The sequence below is a fragment of the Brassica oleracea genome, chromosome C3, assembly GCF_000695525.1.
Source record: "Brassica oleracea var. oleracea cultivar TO1000 chromosome C3, BOL, whole genome shotgun sequence".
Lineage (NCBI taxonomy): Eukaryota > Viridiplantae > Streptophyta > Magnoliopsida > Brassicales > Brassicaceae > Brassica > Brassica oleracea.
The window spans coordinates 8,717,922-8,733,653 of record NC_027750.1 but is presented as its reverse complement, the minus strand read 5'-3'; the positions used below and the strand labels follow the sequence as shown (position 1 = coordinate 8,733,653).

At 36.8% G+C, this 15,732-nt stretch overlaps 5 protein-coding genes across 5 annotated transcripts; 3 read left to right on the top strand and 2 right to left on the bottom strand.

Annotated features, from left to right (window-relative positions):
• Window positions 1-3,062: 3,062 nt before the first annotated feature.
• LOC106328758 lies at window positions 3,063-4,669 on the bottom strand. Its single transcript, XM_013767268.1, has 3 exons — window positions 4,251-4,669; window positions 3,429-3,624; window positions 3,063-3,309 (listed from the first exon to the last, which is right to left on the bottom strand). The coding sequence occupies exons 1-3, from the start codon at window positions 4,608-4,610 to the stop codon at window positions 3,218-3,220; spliced, it is 648 nt and encodes a 215-aa protein (XP_013622722.1). The 5' UTR covers window positions 4,611-4,669; the 3' UTR covers window positions 3,063-3,217.
• A 216-nt stretch (window positions 4,670-4,885) lies between these two features.
• Window positions 4,886-6,647, top strand: LOC106331510 (polyadenylate-binding protein 1). Its single transcript, XM_013769885.1, has 6 exons — window positions 4,886-5,108; window positions 5,194-5,296; window positions 5,555-5,622; window positions 5,803-5,994; window positions 6,085-6,200; window positions 6,333-6,647. Exons 1-6 carry the CDS (start codon window positions 4,956-4,958, stop codon window positions 6,376-6,378), a joined length of 678 nt encoding a protein of 225 aa, XP_013625339.1. The 5' UTR covers window positions 4,886-4,955; the 3' UTR covers window positions 6,379-6,647.
• Window positions 6,648-7,068: 421 nt separating this feature from the next.
• LOC106331564 (uncharacterized zinc finger protein At4g06634-like) lies at window positions 7,069-9,125 on the top strand. Its single transcript, XM_013769945.1, has 6 exons — window positions 7,069-7,327; window positions 7,434-7,492; window positions 7,676-7,884; window positions 7,970-8,059; window positions 8,168-8,311; window positions 8,431-9,125. Exons 1-6 carry the CDS (start codon window positions 7,230-7,232, stop codon window positions 8,962-8,964), a joined length of 1,134 nt encoding a protein of 377 aa, XP_013625399.1. The 5' UTR covers window positions 7,069-7,229; the 3' UTR covers window positions 8,965-9,125.
• Window positions 9,126-10,696: 1,571 nt separating this feature from the next.
• On the top strand, window positions 10,697-13,077 carry LOC106328514 (probable RNA methyltransferase At5g51130). Its single transcript, XM_013766967.1, has 8 exons — window positions 10,697-11,043; window positions 11,132-11,246; window positions 11,501-11,548; window positions 11,627-11,867; window positions 12,129-12,216; window positions 12,322-12,387; window positions 12,475-12,543; window positions 12,757-13,077. Exons 1-8 carry the CDS (start codon window positions 10,861-10,863, stop codon window positions 12,844-12,846), a joined length of 900 nt encoding a protein of 299 aa, XP_013622421.1. The 5' UTR covers window positions 10,697-10,860; the 3' UTR covers window positions 12,847-13,077.
• LOC106328513 (RNA pseudouridine synthase 7) lies at window positions 13,065-15,725 on the bottom strand. The gene is made up of 12 exons (XM_013766966.1): window positions 15,540-15,725; window positions 15,408-15,451; window positions 15,255-15,332; window positions 15,085-15,185; window positions 14,876-14,963; window positions 14,555-14,633; window positions 14,365-14,447; window positions 14,182-14,247; window positions 13,951-14,007; window positions 13,729-13,857; window positions 13,390-13,598; window positions 13,065-13,316 (listed from the first exon to the last, which is right to left on the bottom strand). Exons 1-12 carry the CDS (start codon window positions 15,700-15,702, stop codon window positions 13,217-13,219), a joined length of 1,197 nt encoding a protein of 398 aa, XP_013622420.1. The 5' UTR covers window positions 15,703-15,725; the 3' UTR covers window positions 13,065-13,216.
• Window positions 15,726-15,732: the final 7 nt, after the last annotated feature.

Below are 15,732 nucleotides of genomic sequence, written 5' to 3'. Positions count from 1 at the left end.
GTAAATTTATCTATTGCAATGGCCCCCAGTAGAGTTTTTATTGTTATATATAACGAAACTATGTGTTTATTATTTAGCAAAAAAAAAAACTATGTGTTTATTAACGTAACACATAAAATCGATGGATTTACTAGTGCTGGTCTTTGAACTCACATGAATACATAAGAGCCCACGGAAATTATTATAAAACTATACAATATGTAGTTTTATAAGTGTATGATGAATTTATTATTTAAAGTTATACCAATAGCTAATATAACATTTTTTTAGAGACATTAAGCTGGACTAACATATTCTGAAATCAATTCAAATTATGTCACCTCAATAAAATCGAGATGTAATAAAATAACACATTAGCAAGCTATACTCGTAAATATTACGAAATATAAAATTACTATTTTTTAAATGATTCTCAATTAATATAGGTCAATTCTTCTAAATATGCAATTTTTAAGTTTTTATCACAAAAATAGACTCTAATGAAGAAAAAGACCAAAATGTTTCATTTAACAGGTAAAAAAACTTTAATACCCTAGATATATAAATATAAATAAATAAATAAAAAAAATTATAGTTTCAGATTATATATTTTTAAATTCAAACTTTTTTATAAATTTTTTTTTTTTGAAATTTTCTTTTTGTAATTCGAAATACTTTTTGAAACTATTTAAAAAAAATTATTTTCAAATTTTTTATTTTTTATTTTTTATTTTATAAAAATTTAAAACTTAATCTCAAATCTCCACCCCTTAATTCTAAACCCTAAGGTTTGGATTAGTTAACCCTAGGAGTATAAGTGTATATTTACATTTTTAATGAAACATTTTGGTCATTTTGATTTTTATAGTCTATATTTGTGACAAAAGTTTTTTTAGTGATATCTTAAGGTATTTCATATTAATATATTAGAGATACCATATATATCTTCATAAATTAATATATATATATATATAACGGGACATATATATAGAACCAAGTGTTTTCCTGCACTATGTGCAATAATGAATATTTTTAATCTAACTTATATTTAAAAATAAATTTTACTAAATATTATAGATTTTACTATTTTCTTACTAATATTTAATATAGGTTTCATATATATTAAATCAATTTGTATAAAACAAATAAAAATGATATAAAATTGTATAATTATAAAAAATTTAGCCCAAACAGATTTATAAAATTTGTAGGTATATAAAAAAACTAATGATCTTACGATTAGATATTTAAATTTTTTAAAAATTGTAGAAATTTTTGAAAGCTTTAGTAATACAAATTTTATAATTATACAAAAATAATAATATTTCAAAATTTGAAATGTTATATGAATATATTTATTTTATAGATGATGTATGAACTATTACCATATTTAAAAAAAGTTTACCAAAAAGAAATATCAATATTAAATGTAATATATGAATTATTATCATATTCTAATAAGTTTGCCAAAAATATAAATCAACATTAAATGAAATTATCCATGTCATATTTTTCTGGAAGCCATGTCATCAATTTCAGTAGCCATGTCACATTTGTTTTGTGAAATTGATTGTAGAAAGCACATGTGGCAAAATCACTTCGCATACATAGTCTAGGGAATATATACATAATGTATCAATATTGTATGTGGTCAATAGTTAATTCCCGTTTGTCAGGAACCCAATTATTCTTCGGTTTGTCATTATGTAATCTGGTTTGACTGACCATATGATAGAAAGAAAGAACCAGACGAAACAGCTGCGTAACCAAACTTAGGGCATGATTAACCTTGGTTTCTTAGCCGGAGTTTTTAACTCATGATTTGACATTTTTTTTTACACTTTTCGACTAAAAAACAATTCTTATATCTCCTATTTAAGAGACGGTTCTTAGCTTTTCTTAGTTAAAATCTAAGAAAAGCAAAGAATCGTCTCTTAACCGAAGTTAAGAACTCAAGTTATCAAGTTAAGAGAATTGAGTTAATCATAGTTTTAGTCATAGACAGTACCGGCTCTAGACGTGTGCAAGGCGTGCAGGCCCTACATTTTTGGTCAACCTTTCTTTACTTGGCCTTAAATTTTTAATCTTTACATTTTGGTCAACATTTATTTACTCTCTAGAGCCCTAAATTTTTAGTCTTTACATTTTTAATCAACATTTCTTTATTTTTAGGCCCTAAATTTTTAGGTTTTACATGGGTTTAAGTTTCAAATTTATGTTCACTAATTTAGAAAAATATAGCATAGGACCCAACAAAATTTTGAGCCGGCCCTGGTCATAGGCTCATAGCATGTTTGAACCAGACTCCTTTCTACCAGTCTTTTGTTTCTTGTGTTGCTCAAATAATGTCCTCTGTGTTGTGAACTTCTAATTAAATTCTCCAGTGAGAAGGGCCACAGAGAAATGCCATCCTCCAATTTTCTGTTTCTGATGGTTACTCTACTTATAGTTATATCTTACCTTCTATGTGATTTAAGACCTCAATCATGTGTCTCCTCCGACGATGTGTATCCATCACCTTCTCTATTGTCACTTGTTCTATAAAATCCATGTCTATATAATCTCTTGGCATCTGATTTCATGAAGCCTCCCCCCAATGAAGACCAACCATCAAACTAGAAAGCCGTTGAAAACAGCCATTCCGAGCCGTTGAAAACAGCCATTCCGAGTTTTAACTCAATGGTAACTTTTAAATATCACTCTATAGTCTATACCTGAGTAACTTCCTCCACAGCCATGACCCAACTTGAGTTTCCCTCAATGTCCAAAAGGACCTTCCTCTGATTAACATTCTATAAATACAGGCGACCCAATGAGATGGTTGGTGAGAGATGATCCTCCATATTAGTTTTAACTTTTAACTAAGCAACTAGTTTTCTTTTTAAATATTTAATCAATTGAATTCCCAACCCCCTTCTGACATTGGATACCATATATCTCACTCCAAGTGATCCTCCATATTGTCTCCTCTATGAATATTTTCCAGTCATCTGCATGAACAAATCTCAGAGACATTTCCCAACATAGAATCGATGAATAAACATCACTTATCCATTTGTCTTATGAATCACATGATCGTAGTATTTTGTGCTAAAATGATTTCCAATATGATGATGAATAATACATAGTTTCTATATAATAACTTAACATAAAGACCAACGAATACATCACTTATATTATATTGTTATCATACAAAAATGTCACAAATATGAGATAAGTAATGAAAAATCCACGTTTGTTATGCCCAGACTCTTTTCCTTGAGGAAAGATCAGAAGTCTTGATATCATCTATCTTTGCCGCCATTATGAAATCGTTCATGCTCAGCCCACCTGCATTGTTCATCAAATAAACCCAACAGCAAATTAACCGTTTTGAGAAACCTACTGAAAAAAAAAAAACTCAAAACGAACGAGAACGTGTGTCTGTTTTTTTTTTTGTGTTGACATACCAATGGAAGAGGTAGATAGTTCAGCTCTAACTTGGGTAGGACTTTCCAAATGGAGAGAAGGGTAATGACCAGAAGCGTCAGCCACCTTATGGATCCTGTTTATGAGTTCAACGCCGCACCCAAAATCCCTCACCTTCCACATGCATCTTATTTTCAGACCGCCCGCTTCATCCTCCACTATACTCCATCCCAAAACCTACATAATAAGCATATAAGATACATCATTAGAGTGGTCACAGTGGATCAAAATCAAGTTATGAACACAATGCTCGTCATTTGTGCAAAACAACCATTCATTTGATTGTTAAAAAAACTATGATTCACAATAGTTTAAGATTGAATATAAATAGTTAGCTATACGAAATTTCATGGGTTCCATTAAAATGCCAACCGGGAAAAACTAAAAGAGCAAAACCATAATCCTTACAAACACAGATTAACTATAATTAATATTTAATAAATAATTCGTAACATGCCCATATGATTTATAAATCTTTTTTGGGCTCATCTAATATTAGGTCAAAATTGTCCGTTTGAGATTTGTCACTGTGAAATGTCATGGTTTTAATTTCATAATCTCATCTGTAATTAGCTATTTACGATAGAATATACTTTCATTTGAAGTCCATAATCATGATAATGATAGAGCTTCGTGTAGAGACTATAGATTATAGATACTAAGCTTTTAATGAGTGGCGAAGGTTTCAAGTTTAGTCATTAATCAATTGAATCTTCACAACACATTTTGACCAACCGATGAACTTAGAAAATCAAAACTCGAACATTTTAAGATGTTATATATATATATGTGAGAAAATTAACCTTATGGAGGAGCGTTTTGGCCTCATCGGGGGATAAAGGAGCCTGAGAAGGCGAAACAGGGGAGCATTCGAGCTGCGAGAGGGAGAGAACAGAGGCATTAGGAATCAGAATCTTGTGCTCTGTGCTTTGGGGTCCCAACACCTTATCTCCGAACTGGCTCGCTATCTCCGCCGGGTACGGGTCACGAGCTCCGAAGTCCCCAAGAAAATCCTGCGCCAGATTGTTCCGGGCTACCGTTAACCCACCCAGTTTACGCTGGGTCGGTGAGAAACCGAAGAACTGAACAGTGGTGCAAGGAGGAAGCTGACGGAGGAATGAGACGGAGATATGACACGGTGGAGATGACGTGGTAGTAGCCATCGTGAGACTGTTTTGCTCTGTCTGGAGAAAAGATAAGAGTTTCAGAATTGAGTTTCAGACCAGTCGTTGAGTTTAAAAGGGTGAGGTATCACAAATGGGACCCACCTTAGCTGAAGTAGGACTGATCTGACACGTCATGTTTATTAAAGCCCAAACGATGCAAGGCCCAATCGGTGCAACCCTGGGCTCGAGATTAGATGATTTTTAATTTCCCAAATTACCCTTTCTGAAAATCTGTTATAACTAACAACCCTTCTTCCCCTTTCTTTCTCGATTACAAGCCCTAAAAATTCAGAAACTTGTGTTATCTCGATTAACGACAGTCGCCGAGTGAGAGAGAGAGAGATGACGCTAAACGATGAGCAAGAGCACGAGGTGTACGGTGGAGAGATCCCAGAGGAGGAAGGAGAGATGGAGACGGACGAGTACGAGGAGCACGGGGGAGAAGAAGGCGGCGCCGCAGGAGACGAGGAGCTTGAGCCAGGCTCTAGCGCTAAGGTATTGTTGATTTCTTCCGATCCAGCTTCTAATCGAACGTTTCCTATTGTATTTAGTTAGTGTGCTTTGTTATGGTTGGATATAGGATCTAGAGGATATGAAGAAGCGAATCAAGGAGATTGAGGAAGAAGCTGGAGCTTTGCGTGAAATGCAAGCCAAAGCTGAGAAAGAGATGGGCGCTGATCAAGGTTTTTTTACTTCTGCTTGTGCTTTGAATCTATGGATTAGGTTTAGAGCTTGTCTTGTTGATTTTGAGATTAGTTAAGTTTTAGGTATTGGAATCTTTTAGCTAGTGAGCGAATCTCTCTAGAAGTATTCTTGGAGTTTGTGTATGGGAAAGAAACCATTAGTGATCTGTTGCAACTGTTCTTGGCTTCAAGGCAAGAATACACTTAAAAGCTAATTCGGTGAATGTTATCTCTTCCTTTTGTTGCATATCAATGAAGATCCATCAGGTGCTATTAGTTCGGCTGAGAAGGAGGAAGTTGATTCCCGTTCAATCTATGTTGGCAATGTGAGGCTTCCACTATTTAATTTTTACATGTTACTCATAGTAATCTTTTCAAAAGAAAGTTTTTTTATACCTTATATTATCTCCCATCTATCTTTTCTTTTATCGGTATCTGTCAAAGCTTTATTCCTCTACTGATTAATTACCTTCTCCTCTGTAACTATTTGGTTCTGTGTATGTTAGGTGGACTATGCATGTACCCCAGAGGAAGTCCAGCAACATTTCCAGTCCTGTGGAACAGTCAACAGGGTTACGATTCTGACAGATAAGTTTGGCCAACCCAAAGGTTTTGCCTACGTCGAATTCGTGGAAGAAGATGCCGTTCAGAATTCTCTTATCTTGAACGAGTCAGAGCTGCATGGTCGTCAGATAAAGGTGCAAACTCGTTCAATGACATATAGTTAATTGTCTTATATAGCTAAAGATATTTAATCATTCTCTTACATTGTTTAATGAATTTTTCAGGTATCAGCAAAGAGAACTAACGTCCCTGGAATGAGACAATTCCGAGGAAGGCGCCCCTTTAGACCCATGAGAGGATTCATGCCTGGAATTCCATTTTATGCTCCATATGCTTATGGGTACGTTCTAGAAACTTCTCTGCCTCCTATCTCTCTTTTAAACAAAAACTAGCAACGACTCGTTGTCTAGATTTTCGAGTGGATCATCAATGATTGTTAATATGTGGTGAATGGGTTTATGGTTTGATGCAGGAGAGTTCCCAGGTTCAGACGGCCAATGCGCTACAGGCCATACTGATTTAAAGCAAAATTGGTGGTAAAAGTAGCTGCTGCCTTTTGCTTCAGTAAGGCTATTATCATCAACACGTGTTTCATTAGGCGCACAAGTTGCTACGGTTAAACAGAGATGGTGTTGAAGAATTTTATGGCGGAAGAGAGAGAGGCAAAGAAGAAGAAATATGTTTAGATTTTGTGTAACATTTTGAGTTGGTTTCTTTTTTTTAATCTTTTGCAACACTTAGTCATAAAACTCATAAAGCTCTATATTGAGAATGACCTTCCACATTACTTTGTGCTTTTTGTGTGTGTTTTGGTAAGAAAGTGGATTTTGGGTGAAATGGCGAAATAGCCATGTTGTGAAAAAAAAAATGCTAACTAATGGTTACCCAACAGTCTGATGATTTTGAGCTTCATCGTGGGTGTGGATGCCGGTGTGCATGTGTTCAATAGTTACAAACAAAAAACAAAGGTATAGTCATTGAGTTGAATGTTGTACATGGTGTGACAATATAGTGCTTCGCTGCATTGTGGAATGGATCTTTTAAAGGACTTAAAGAAGTGATCTTCGCTGCCTTTTCAGAAAAATGGACAATCGAAGAAAAAAAGTTCAAAATTAATAGATTTGATGAAACCAGCCAAAAAAAAAGTTAGTTTACATATTTTTTTAAAGATGAAACTCTTCAAAAGTTTATATGGAATAGGACTGAACTAAAGTAGTTGAGAGAAAAAAAAAAAGAATGGAAGCGGAGGGAGGGAGTCGTCCATAATCAACAAAGCTATTAATTGCTTAAAGATCTCTCTAGCTCGCTCTCTATCGTGTCCCCTTCTCACCCAGACACATAGAACTGTTAACCCTAATCATCTTCATCGATGGAGCAGCGGTATCAGTATCAGAATAATCCATTCGAGAGACGCCCCATCCTTAAACCATCCAAGTCTTCTCCTGCTGTTAGGTGGATCAAGGACTGGTAAAAGCCTATTCCTTCCTTCCTTGTGATTCAAACCAAACCAAAGATGCAAAAGATCAAGGCTTTACATCATATATGGTGAATCCTTGTTTTTTCTTTTCTTCAGGGTACCACAAGATATTGTTGCTACAGGTGCCAAGTGTTATCTTCGCAAATGGGTCACAGGTTAGAATAGAGATTACCTGCTTCGTATCTATTCTTCAGATTAGTCTTGTTTGTTTGTGCTATATAATAATTGTATCTGCTTATCATATACTTTCAGTTTGTGCTTATTCTTGCTTTCTTCATCTAAGTTCTTCACTCTTATGATAATTGTGTAGTCTCTCATTTGCTTTGTTGGTGGTGCAGAGGAAACGGTGAAGAGACTAAAAGAAAAAGAGAAAGAGCCTACTACTGATGTTTCAGACCTTGACCCCCCGGAACCCACTTCTGAGATTTTGTTTCTCTGCAGTTACGATGGTTGTGGCAAGATTTTCTTCGATGTTAGTGCCTTGAGAAAGCATTCCCACATCCATGGTGAAAGGCAGTACGTTTGTGACTACCCTGGTTGTGATAAAGTATAGTAACAATATTCATTCACTTTCTTGATTTTTCAATGGTCAGATGAGACCCACCCACCAACCTTCTTCTTCTTCTTAACAGAAATTTCTGGATAGCTCGAAGTTGAAGAGACATTGGCTCATTCATACTGGGGCTAGGGACTTTGTTTGCACTTATCAAGGCTGTGGAAAGGTTGTTGCTTCCTCTACCTCTCAATTTTGTTGATATAAGAAATGCAATTAGGCATTTCAATGCATGCTCTTGTGCTGGTACTAACTTGCTATAGATGATTGGATGCAGGCATTCTCCCTGGATTTTAACCTCAGATCTCACATGAAGACTCATTCACAAGAAAACTATCACATCTGTCCCTACTCTGGGTGTGGAAAGAGATATGCTTATGAATACAAGCTCAAGAACCATGTTGCTGCCTACCATGAAAAGGTTCTTTCATTGCTCAAATTTCATAACTAGACAAATGCTTTAGATTCTTTCTTTCACGTGTGACCATCTTAGTACTGACCTCTCTCTCTCTCAATTTTCACAACCTTTTTTCTGAACAGAATGGTGCTGGAGAGACGCCTACATTCACACCACCTGCAGAGAAAGCATCAAGGACTCCCAGAACATCTTCTGCCACGGTTTATGGGTCAGCGTCTTTAGAACGTCCATACGCATGCCCTTACGAAGGGTGTGACAAGGATTACATACATGAGTACAAGCTCAAACTCCACTTGAAGAGAGAGCATTTACCTGAAGAGAACAACAACACACCGAACAAGCACGATCTGGAAGAAGGGAGCGATCAAGATTTTTACAGGAAACTCGCTAGCAACGGGAAAATCCAGATGCATAAACAGCAGAGCAGAGCTAAGCCGGACATGAGGACACCACCTGCGAAAGCGTTAAAGAAAGGCTCAACCTCTTCACCGGCGAAAGCAAGGATGGACAAAAAACCATTGCAAGAAAAAGAAACGTGTGAAGGAGAAGATAGCGAGGAGACGGAGGAAGATAGAGAGAATGTGGATGATGGGTGGAGGTTTGTGGGAAACAATGAGGAGGAAGATGACGATGAAGAGACTGAAGATGAAAACTAAAAGGCTCTACTTCGTCTACAACTTTAGTAGCTGTGTTTCTCAATTCCTGTTTTTTTGGTTTCTCTCTTTCGACACACTTTCTAGTTTTAAAAGTTCTGTACATTGTTCTCATGACATTTTTAAGAATATGTTCTTAGAATAACTTTTTTTTTTTTGGACAACTATGTTCTTGCTTATTATAATAACTAATATCTGTTATTTTTAATACAAATCATGAAATGTCAGATTTAATACTACTTCCCTTTTATGATTTTTTTTTAAAAACCTAGTACTGTATTACGTAACAGCACTTCCATTTCATATATAATATATGATGTTTTATGGAGGTTTTGTTTTTTCGTAATAATAAGATGTTTGCATAAATTTAGATAGTTTTAACAATATCAAAAAAATGTGTAACCAATTGAATTTTTCTTGTTTTTTATTTTTAATAAAACAAATTAGTTTTAAATTATATTTTAGTGATATTTTTGGTTAAAAATATTTATTTCTCATTATGCTTGTCAAAATTCCTAAATTTACATAAATCAACAATAAAACATATACAATATCAAAAAGAGACAAAATAATTAATGAAGATAGCCCTGGGACGGATCCGGATATCCGGGAAATTTAGGGTATCCGGATTCGGATCCGGATCCGTGGATTTAATATCCGGATCCGGATTCGGTTTGCACGGATCCAAGATTTTACTATCCGGATTCGGATCCGGATCCGTGGATTTAATATCCGGATCCGGATTCGGTTTGCACGGATCCAAGATTTTACTATCCGGATTCGGATCCGGATCCGTGGATTTAATATCCGGATCCGGATTCGGTTTGCACGGATCCAAGATTTTACTATCCGGATTCGGATCCGGATCCGTGGATTTAATATCCGGATCCGGATTCGGTTTGCACGGATCCAAGATTTTACTATCCGGATTCGGATCCGGATCCGTGGATTTAATATCCGGATCCGGATTCGGTTTGCACGGATCCAAGATTTTACTATCCGGATTCGGATCCGGATCCGTGGATTTAATATCCGGATCCGGATTCGGTTTGCACGGATCCAAGATTTTACTATCCGGATTCGGATCCGGATCCGTGGATTTAATATCCGGATCCGGATTCGGTTTGCACGGATCCAAGATTTTACTATCCGGATTCGGATCCGGATCCGTGGATTTAATATCCGGATCCGGATTCGGTTTGCACGGATCCAAGATTTTACTATCCGGATTCGGATCCGGATCCGTGGATTTAATATCCGGATCCGGATTCGGTTTGCACGGATCCAAGATTTTACTATCCGGATTCGGATCCGGATCCGTGGATTTAATATCCGGATCCGGATTCGGTTTGCACGGATCCAAGATTTTACTATCCGGATTCGGATCCGGATCCGTGGATTTAATATCCGGATCCGGATTCGGTTTGCACGGATCCAAGATTTTACTATCCGGATTCGGATCCGGATCCGTGGATTTAATATCCGGATCCGGATTCGGTTTGCACGGATCCAAGATTTTACTATCCGGATTCGGATCCGGATCCGTGGATTTAATATCCGGATCCGGATTCGGTTTGCACGGATCCAAGATTTTACTATCCGGATTCGGATCCGGGCACCCCGGATATCCTATTTTCGGAGCGGATCCGGAGCGGATCTCGGATCGAATCCGGATCTCGGATAATAAGTCTCAGGCCTAAATGAAGAGACTCGTTAAACCTCAATTGCAATTCTGAATAATAAACCTTTTGAGTGACGCTTCTTCTTCTTCCTTCTAGCTCCGCGCCGCTTACTCGACCTCTCTCGGTGGAAAAACCTCTCTATAACTAGACCAATCGTCTGGTTTCTCTTCACCGAGTTGATCGCGTTTAACAACACAGAAACCCTAATAATCGCACAATGGGCCAGGACAGCAACGAAACCAAGACGAAGAGGAAGAGAGGAGGTAGAAGCAAAGAGAAGAAGAGTACTGAGAAAGTAGTCACTAACGAAGAGCAGAAGCAACAAGGGAATGGTAGCAAGAAGAAGAAGAGCCAAGAGTTTTGTCCTTTCGGAAACTACAAAAACTACTACGGCTACAGAGTTAGTCTCTATCTTCACAGTTTTTGTGATGTTAAAAGTGTTTTCTTTTGTCTGATAATTTTGGATTTTCTTGTAATAATTGTGATAGATAAGCAATGATATGGATGAGGATCCTCGGCTTAAAGTGATGAAGAAAGAATGGTTTCAAGGCAAGGACTGTCTCGACATCGGCTGCAATAGCGGCGTCATGACTATCCATATTGGTAAAAAAGTTTTCATCTTTGTGAAAGATTAGTTCTTTTAACTAGGATTTGATTACTGTTTGGTTTTTACTGGTGATAGTAAGCATTCACTTCATTATCCTTGTGAGAATGCTATGTCAGTTAAAGTCTGAAACTTTCTATGTTAACTTCTTGTTATTCGTTTGTTTTGGCAAAACAGTTTGAAGCCGTCAGCATCTAACTTCGATTTAATGTAACTGTCTTGTCTAATGTTTGTTTTCCTTTTACTTCTTCAGCTAAGAAGTTTGGTTGCCGGAGCATTCTTGGAGTTGATATTGATTCAAGTAAGAACTATTGCTTTTCATAATCTATCTTCCTTAAGCAGTTTCATCTCCTGTGCATTGATTTTTCTTTGATTGAAGGTCTCATTGAGGTTGCTCGCTGGCGTCTTAGGAGTTTTGTTAGGACGCAGACTTCCGCTAAGCCAGGTGAAAAGAAAACTCATTCAGGTGGTGCTGATGGTTCAGAGGAGCAATCTATTCCTCTCTCTAGTGGCAGCAGCAGCGCAGAAACCAAAGACCTGTTTCAGATTGTGTCGTTTCAGAAAGAGAATTTTGTTCATACCCGTAACCTTGACGAGAATCGTTATGATACAATTATATGGTACATCCCTTTTCCTTTTGGGAAAGATTGATAACGAAACAACAGTCACCAACTCTTTTGCTAGTACCTCAGATGTGCATATGAAAATTTACAACTGTAGTTAAGAAAAGCCTTGGTTTCTGGTTAAAGAATCTTATGTAGCTAAGCCTGACATTGTATTGAAATTAAAACTTATTCTGTCTCGGGTTTGCTTTTAGCTGAAATTGAAAATAATAATTCATTGGTGACAAGTTTCTTTTTCTTTCTTTTTTTCGTGTGCAGTTTGAGTGTGACAAAGTGGGTACATTTGAACTGGGGTGATGATGGTTTGATCACCTTGTTTTCTAAAATTTGGCGTCTTCTTAATCCGGTAATCTACTATTCTATACTCGAGTGTGCACGTTTCATTTTTTCTTTTTACTTTCATAAGCGTAATTGACAGTTGCTGGCTTTGCTTTTACTTTTGCTTTATCAGGGTGGTATTTTTGTAATGGAACCTCAGCCTTGGAAATCTTATGAAAAGAATCGCCGTGTCTCAGAGGTATGTGTCTGTTTCTATTGCTTATCTTAATGTTTCAGAGTTCACAAGCTAGTTATATAGTTTGAGTATGTGTTTATGTGGTTGCAGACAACCGCAATGAACTACCGAAACATTGTTTTACGTCCAGAGCATTTCCAAAATATTCTTCTTGATAAGGTACTCCTTCTACTCTATTTGCTTAGTTCGTCGATGTTCCTACTTGATCTATAAAATCAATCATACATACTTGCATAGATCAAAACTATGTGCAGGACGACCAATCTCTGTATTATAGTGCTGCCTTCTTTTTGTCATTTGATCTTGTTTAGGGCAAAGTTTTGAGGTCGGATCCTCATGTTCTGTTACTTGTGTTTTGTTTTTTGGGGACAGATTGGGTTTAGAACAGTGGAGGATCTTACATCAAGCTTGTCAGGCGTAAGCAAAGGATTTGATAGACAGGTCCTTGCTTTCCAGAAATGAACATAACAAGCAGAGGCTACAACTGAAGACGAACCCGTTGATTTTTTGTTTAAAAGCCTTAAGAAAATTAAATTAATTTGCGGTTGCATGACTGAACACAAGATGTGAAGAATAACTAAAATATGTAATGGGTTATTTTGCTACTGCTTAGGTTCTTTAATCAAACTCCAAAGTGGTTCTCCTTTTTGTACATGGTTTTAGTTGACAATGACACAAAATTCATTTCATAAAGTTTTTGAGAATCTTTGAGTCCAAACTTGATTAGATCATAACGGCAAAACCCGTATACAATGTACTGTAGTTGCTATAAATGTTGGTAATAAGAACTACAGTTTATATTGTCTAAGCAACGGCAAGTAAAATAATGTGCTTAAAGAGATGCCCAAGATGGATAAGGACATTCGTATTCCCATCCTGTTCCAGAGTATCGAACGCAATGTAACCAAAGAGCCTCGTCATGCTCCTCGTACCTGCATGATTCAGAAAACATAAGACAAGGCTCAAGAACACAATGTTAGTTGTTTTATGGTCTATCCTTTTTACCCTTGTGGGATAAGCTTTGGGCAGTTTGTGCACATTGGATCAATGCTGAAATCTTCACTGGAATACACATAGTCGTTTGGGGAGGCCATTTTTCTCTCATCCGCATCAATTCTTTTTGCAATCTTGGTCTCCAGATTATCCACTTGTTGATTGAGATAAAGTGGGTCATTCGCTATGGGATGCCCTGTATATTGTAGATGCACTCGTATCTACAATCATCACAAAACAGAAATGAGAAACGCCAAAGAAAAAAAAAAACTCTCTCTATCTATTCTCCTGATGCTAAAGATAGAAGCGTTGAGAATTTTTGAACAGTATTGTGTATAAACACTTGCTTACTTGATGAGTTCGTCCTGTGACTGGTTCACACAAGACGAGGCTGTGAGTCCCATTTGTATCGATTCTAGTGAACTTGGTACACGCAGGCTTCCCCTTCACCTTCTTATCACCACCACTTGAATTGGCGTCCTGCACAACGCATATAGACATTCTGAAATTTTACTAGCAAGTGTACATGGAAGACTTTTATGTTTTGTATTTGGATGCATAAAGTGGCTTTACCTCTGCTGTGCTTCTTCCTTCACTACCATTGTAATTTATGTTGGCATCGACTACTTTCTGAAACGTCAAAGTCATGCAGCTACTTCAAATTAACTTTCAAACCAAACATGAAGATAACTTTTTTTGAGATATTATGACAGGCCTCAAACCAGTTGTAATGTTTATTAGTATATGAGTTCGGTAACTAGAAGCAATCCACACATCGTTAATAGAGTCAAAAGAGCTTCAAACCTCATCTTCTGGGAACACGCCAATAACTTTTGCGATATAACGTTTCTTCACCATTCCACCCTCAATCTGAAACAATCAAGACAAGTACTAAGTTACGACATTTTGATTTACCAGAGCCAATAGCATGCTTCTTGGGAATTATGGTTACAGCCAAGAAAAAATTAGACCGACTAAAATGAGAACCTGTTTCCTGAAAAAATCAGCTTTGGCAGCAGTTCTTGCTATGATGAGCAATCCAGAAACCAAACGGTCTAATCGGTGAATAGCTGTGAGAAAAAAATGATGCAAGGATAGCTCTGTATTGTATCATTTTGGAAAACTGTATGTAAACTAAAAACTGTGTGTCATCGTCTAATTTTTGTTGTTTGGATACGAAAGAGAGGGCCGAGGTCATGCTCAGCGTCAAGGATTCCAACAACTGTGTTCTTACGGTATTGACCACATGGATGCACCTTACACAAGAAGAACAAGATTGGTGTTGTTACTAAAATATCAATCTTACAAGGTGAATTTTGTATCCACAAAGTTTGATTTATACTAAGCTTAAGTGAATTAAACTATTTTTAGCAAAAGAGTCTGATTCAATCATTCTTGTTTCTGAACAAAACATGCTTCACATTCTCCAGAAAAAGAGATTTATCCTACAGCCAGAGACCAATAGAAGTGAAAATAAATACAATGAAGTAGTACTCACAGGAACAGAAGCTGGCTTGCAGACAGTAACAACATCATCTTCTTTGACAAGGATCTCTACATCATCAGTCATCACCGGTGGTTCATGTCTGAAACCTTCCACACATTCTAAACTTAGATACACACATTCAATGCAGTTAAACAAAACTAAGTGACAAGATGCTGCAACCATATGAATAAAAAAAAGACAAAGTTAGCTTTAAGAACAACCTGTGGACGAAATGAGTGATCTTTTGAGAAGATCTCACAATATAAGAAACTGGTACAGTTTCTCCATCAACTTTGATTCTTCCACTTTTGACAGCACCAACCTGTAACCGTTTGAATCAAAATCTAAAAAAATTTCGAGATTTAAAAGCATTGGACAGGGGAGAACATACATAGTAATCACGAGGTCTGCCTTTGAATTCATCGGCGAACAAGTCCACGATTGTTTTCCCAGTCCAGCGTTTATTCACCTAACAAAATGGCCTACCAATTTCAATCTCACTGTGAACGACGAGTTTAGGGAAAAGAAGAAAGAGGAGACTTACATGAGAGATGAACTCGAAGTAGTACGGCCTCACATGGCGTCTCCCTTCACAAACCAAATCAATTAAAATTAGAAAAAGGGAACCTTAGAAAAGTAGAGAGATTTTAGGGGGGGTTTGGTTAGAAGGAAACACCCCCATGGAAGATGTAGTCTTGCTTCTGTGAGAGTTTCGGAGATGATGTCTGTAACACTATGTCAGTAGTATTCATGCTAGTGGCGATGATAGAAGAAGAAGAAGAAGAAGAAGAAGAAGAGGGCTTCTCTACGGCGTCGACATCTTCCAGCTTTCTTTTCATGTTTTTCCTTTTTTTTAGATTATACAAAAC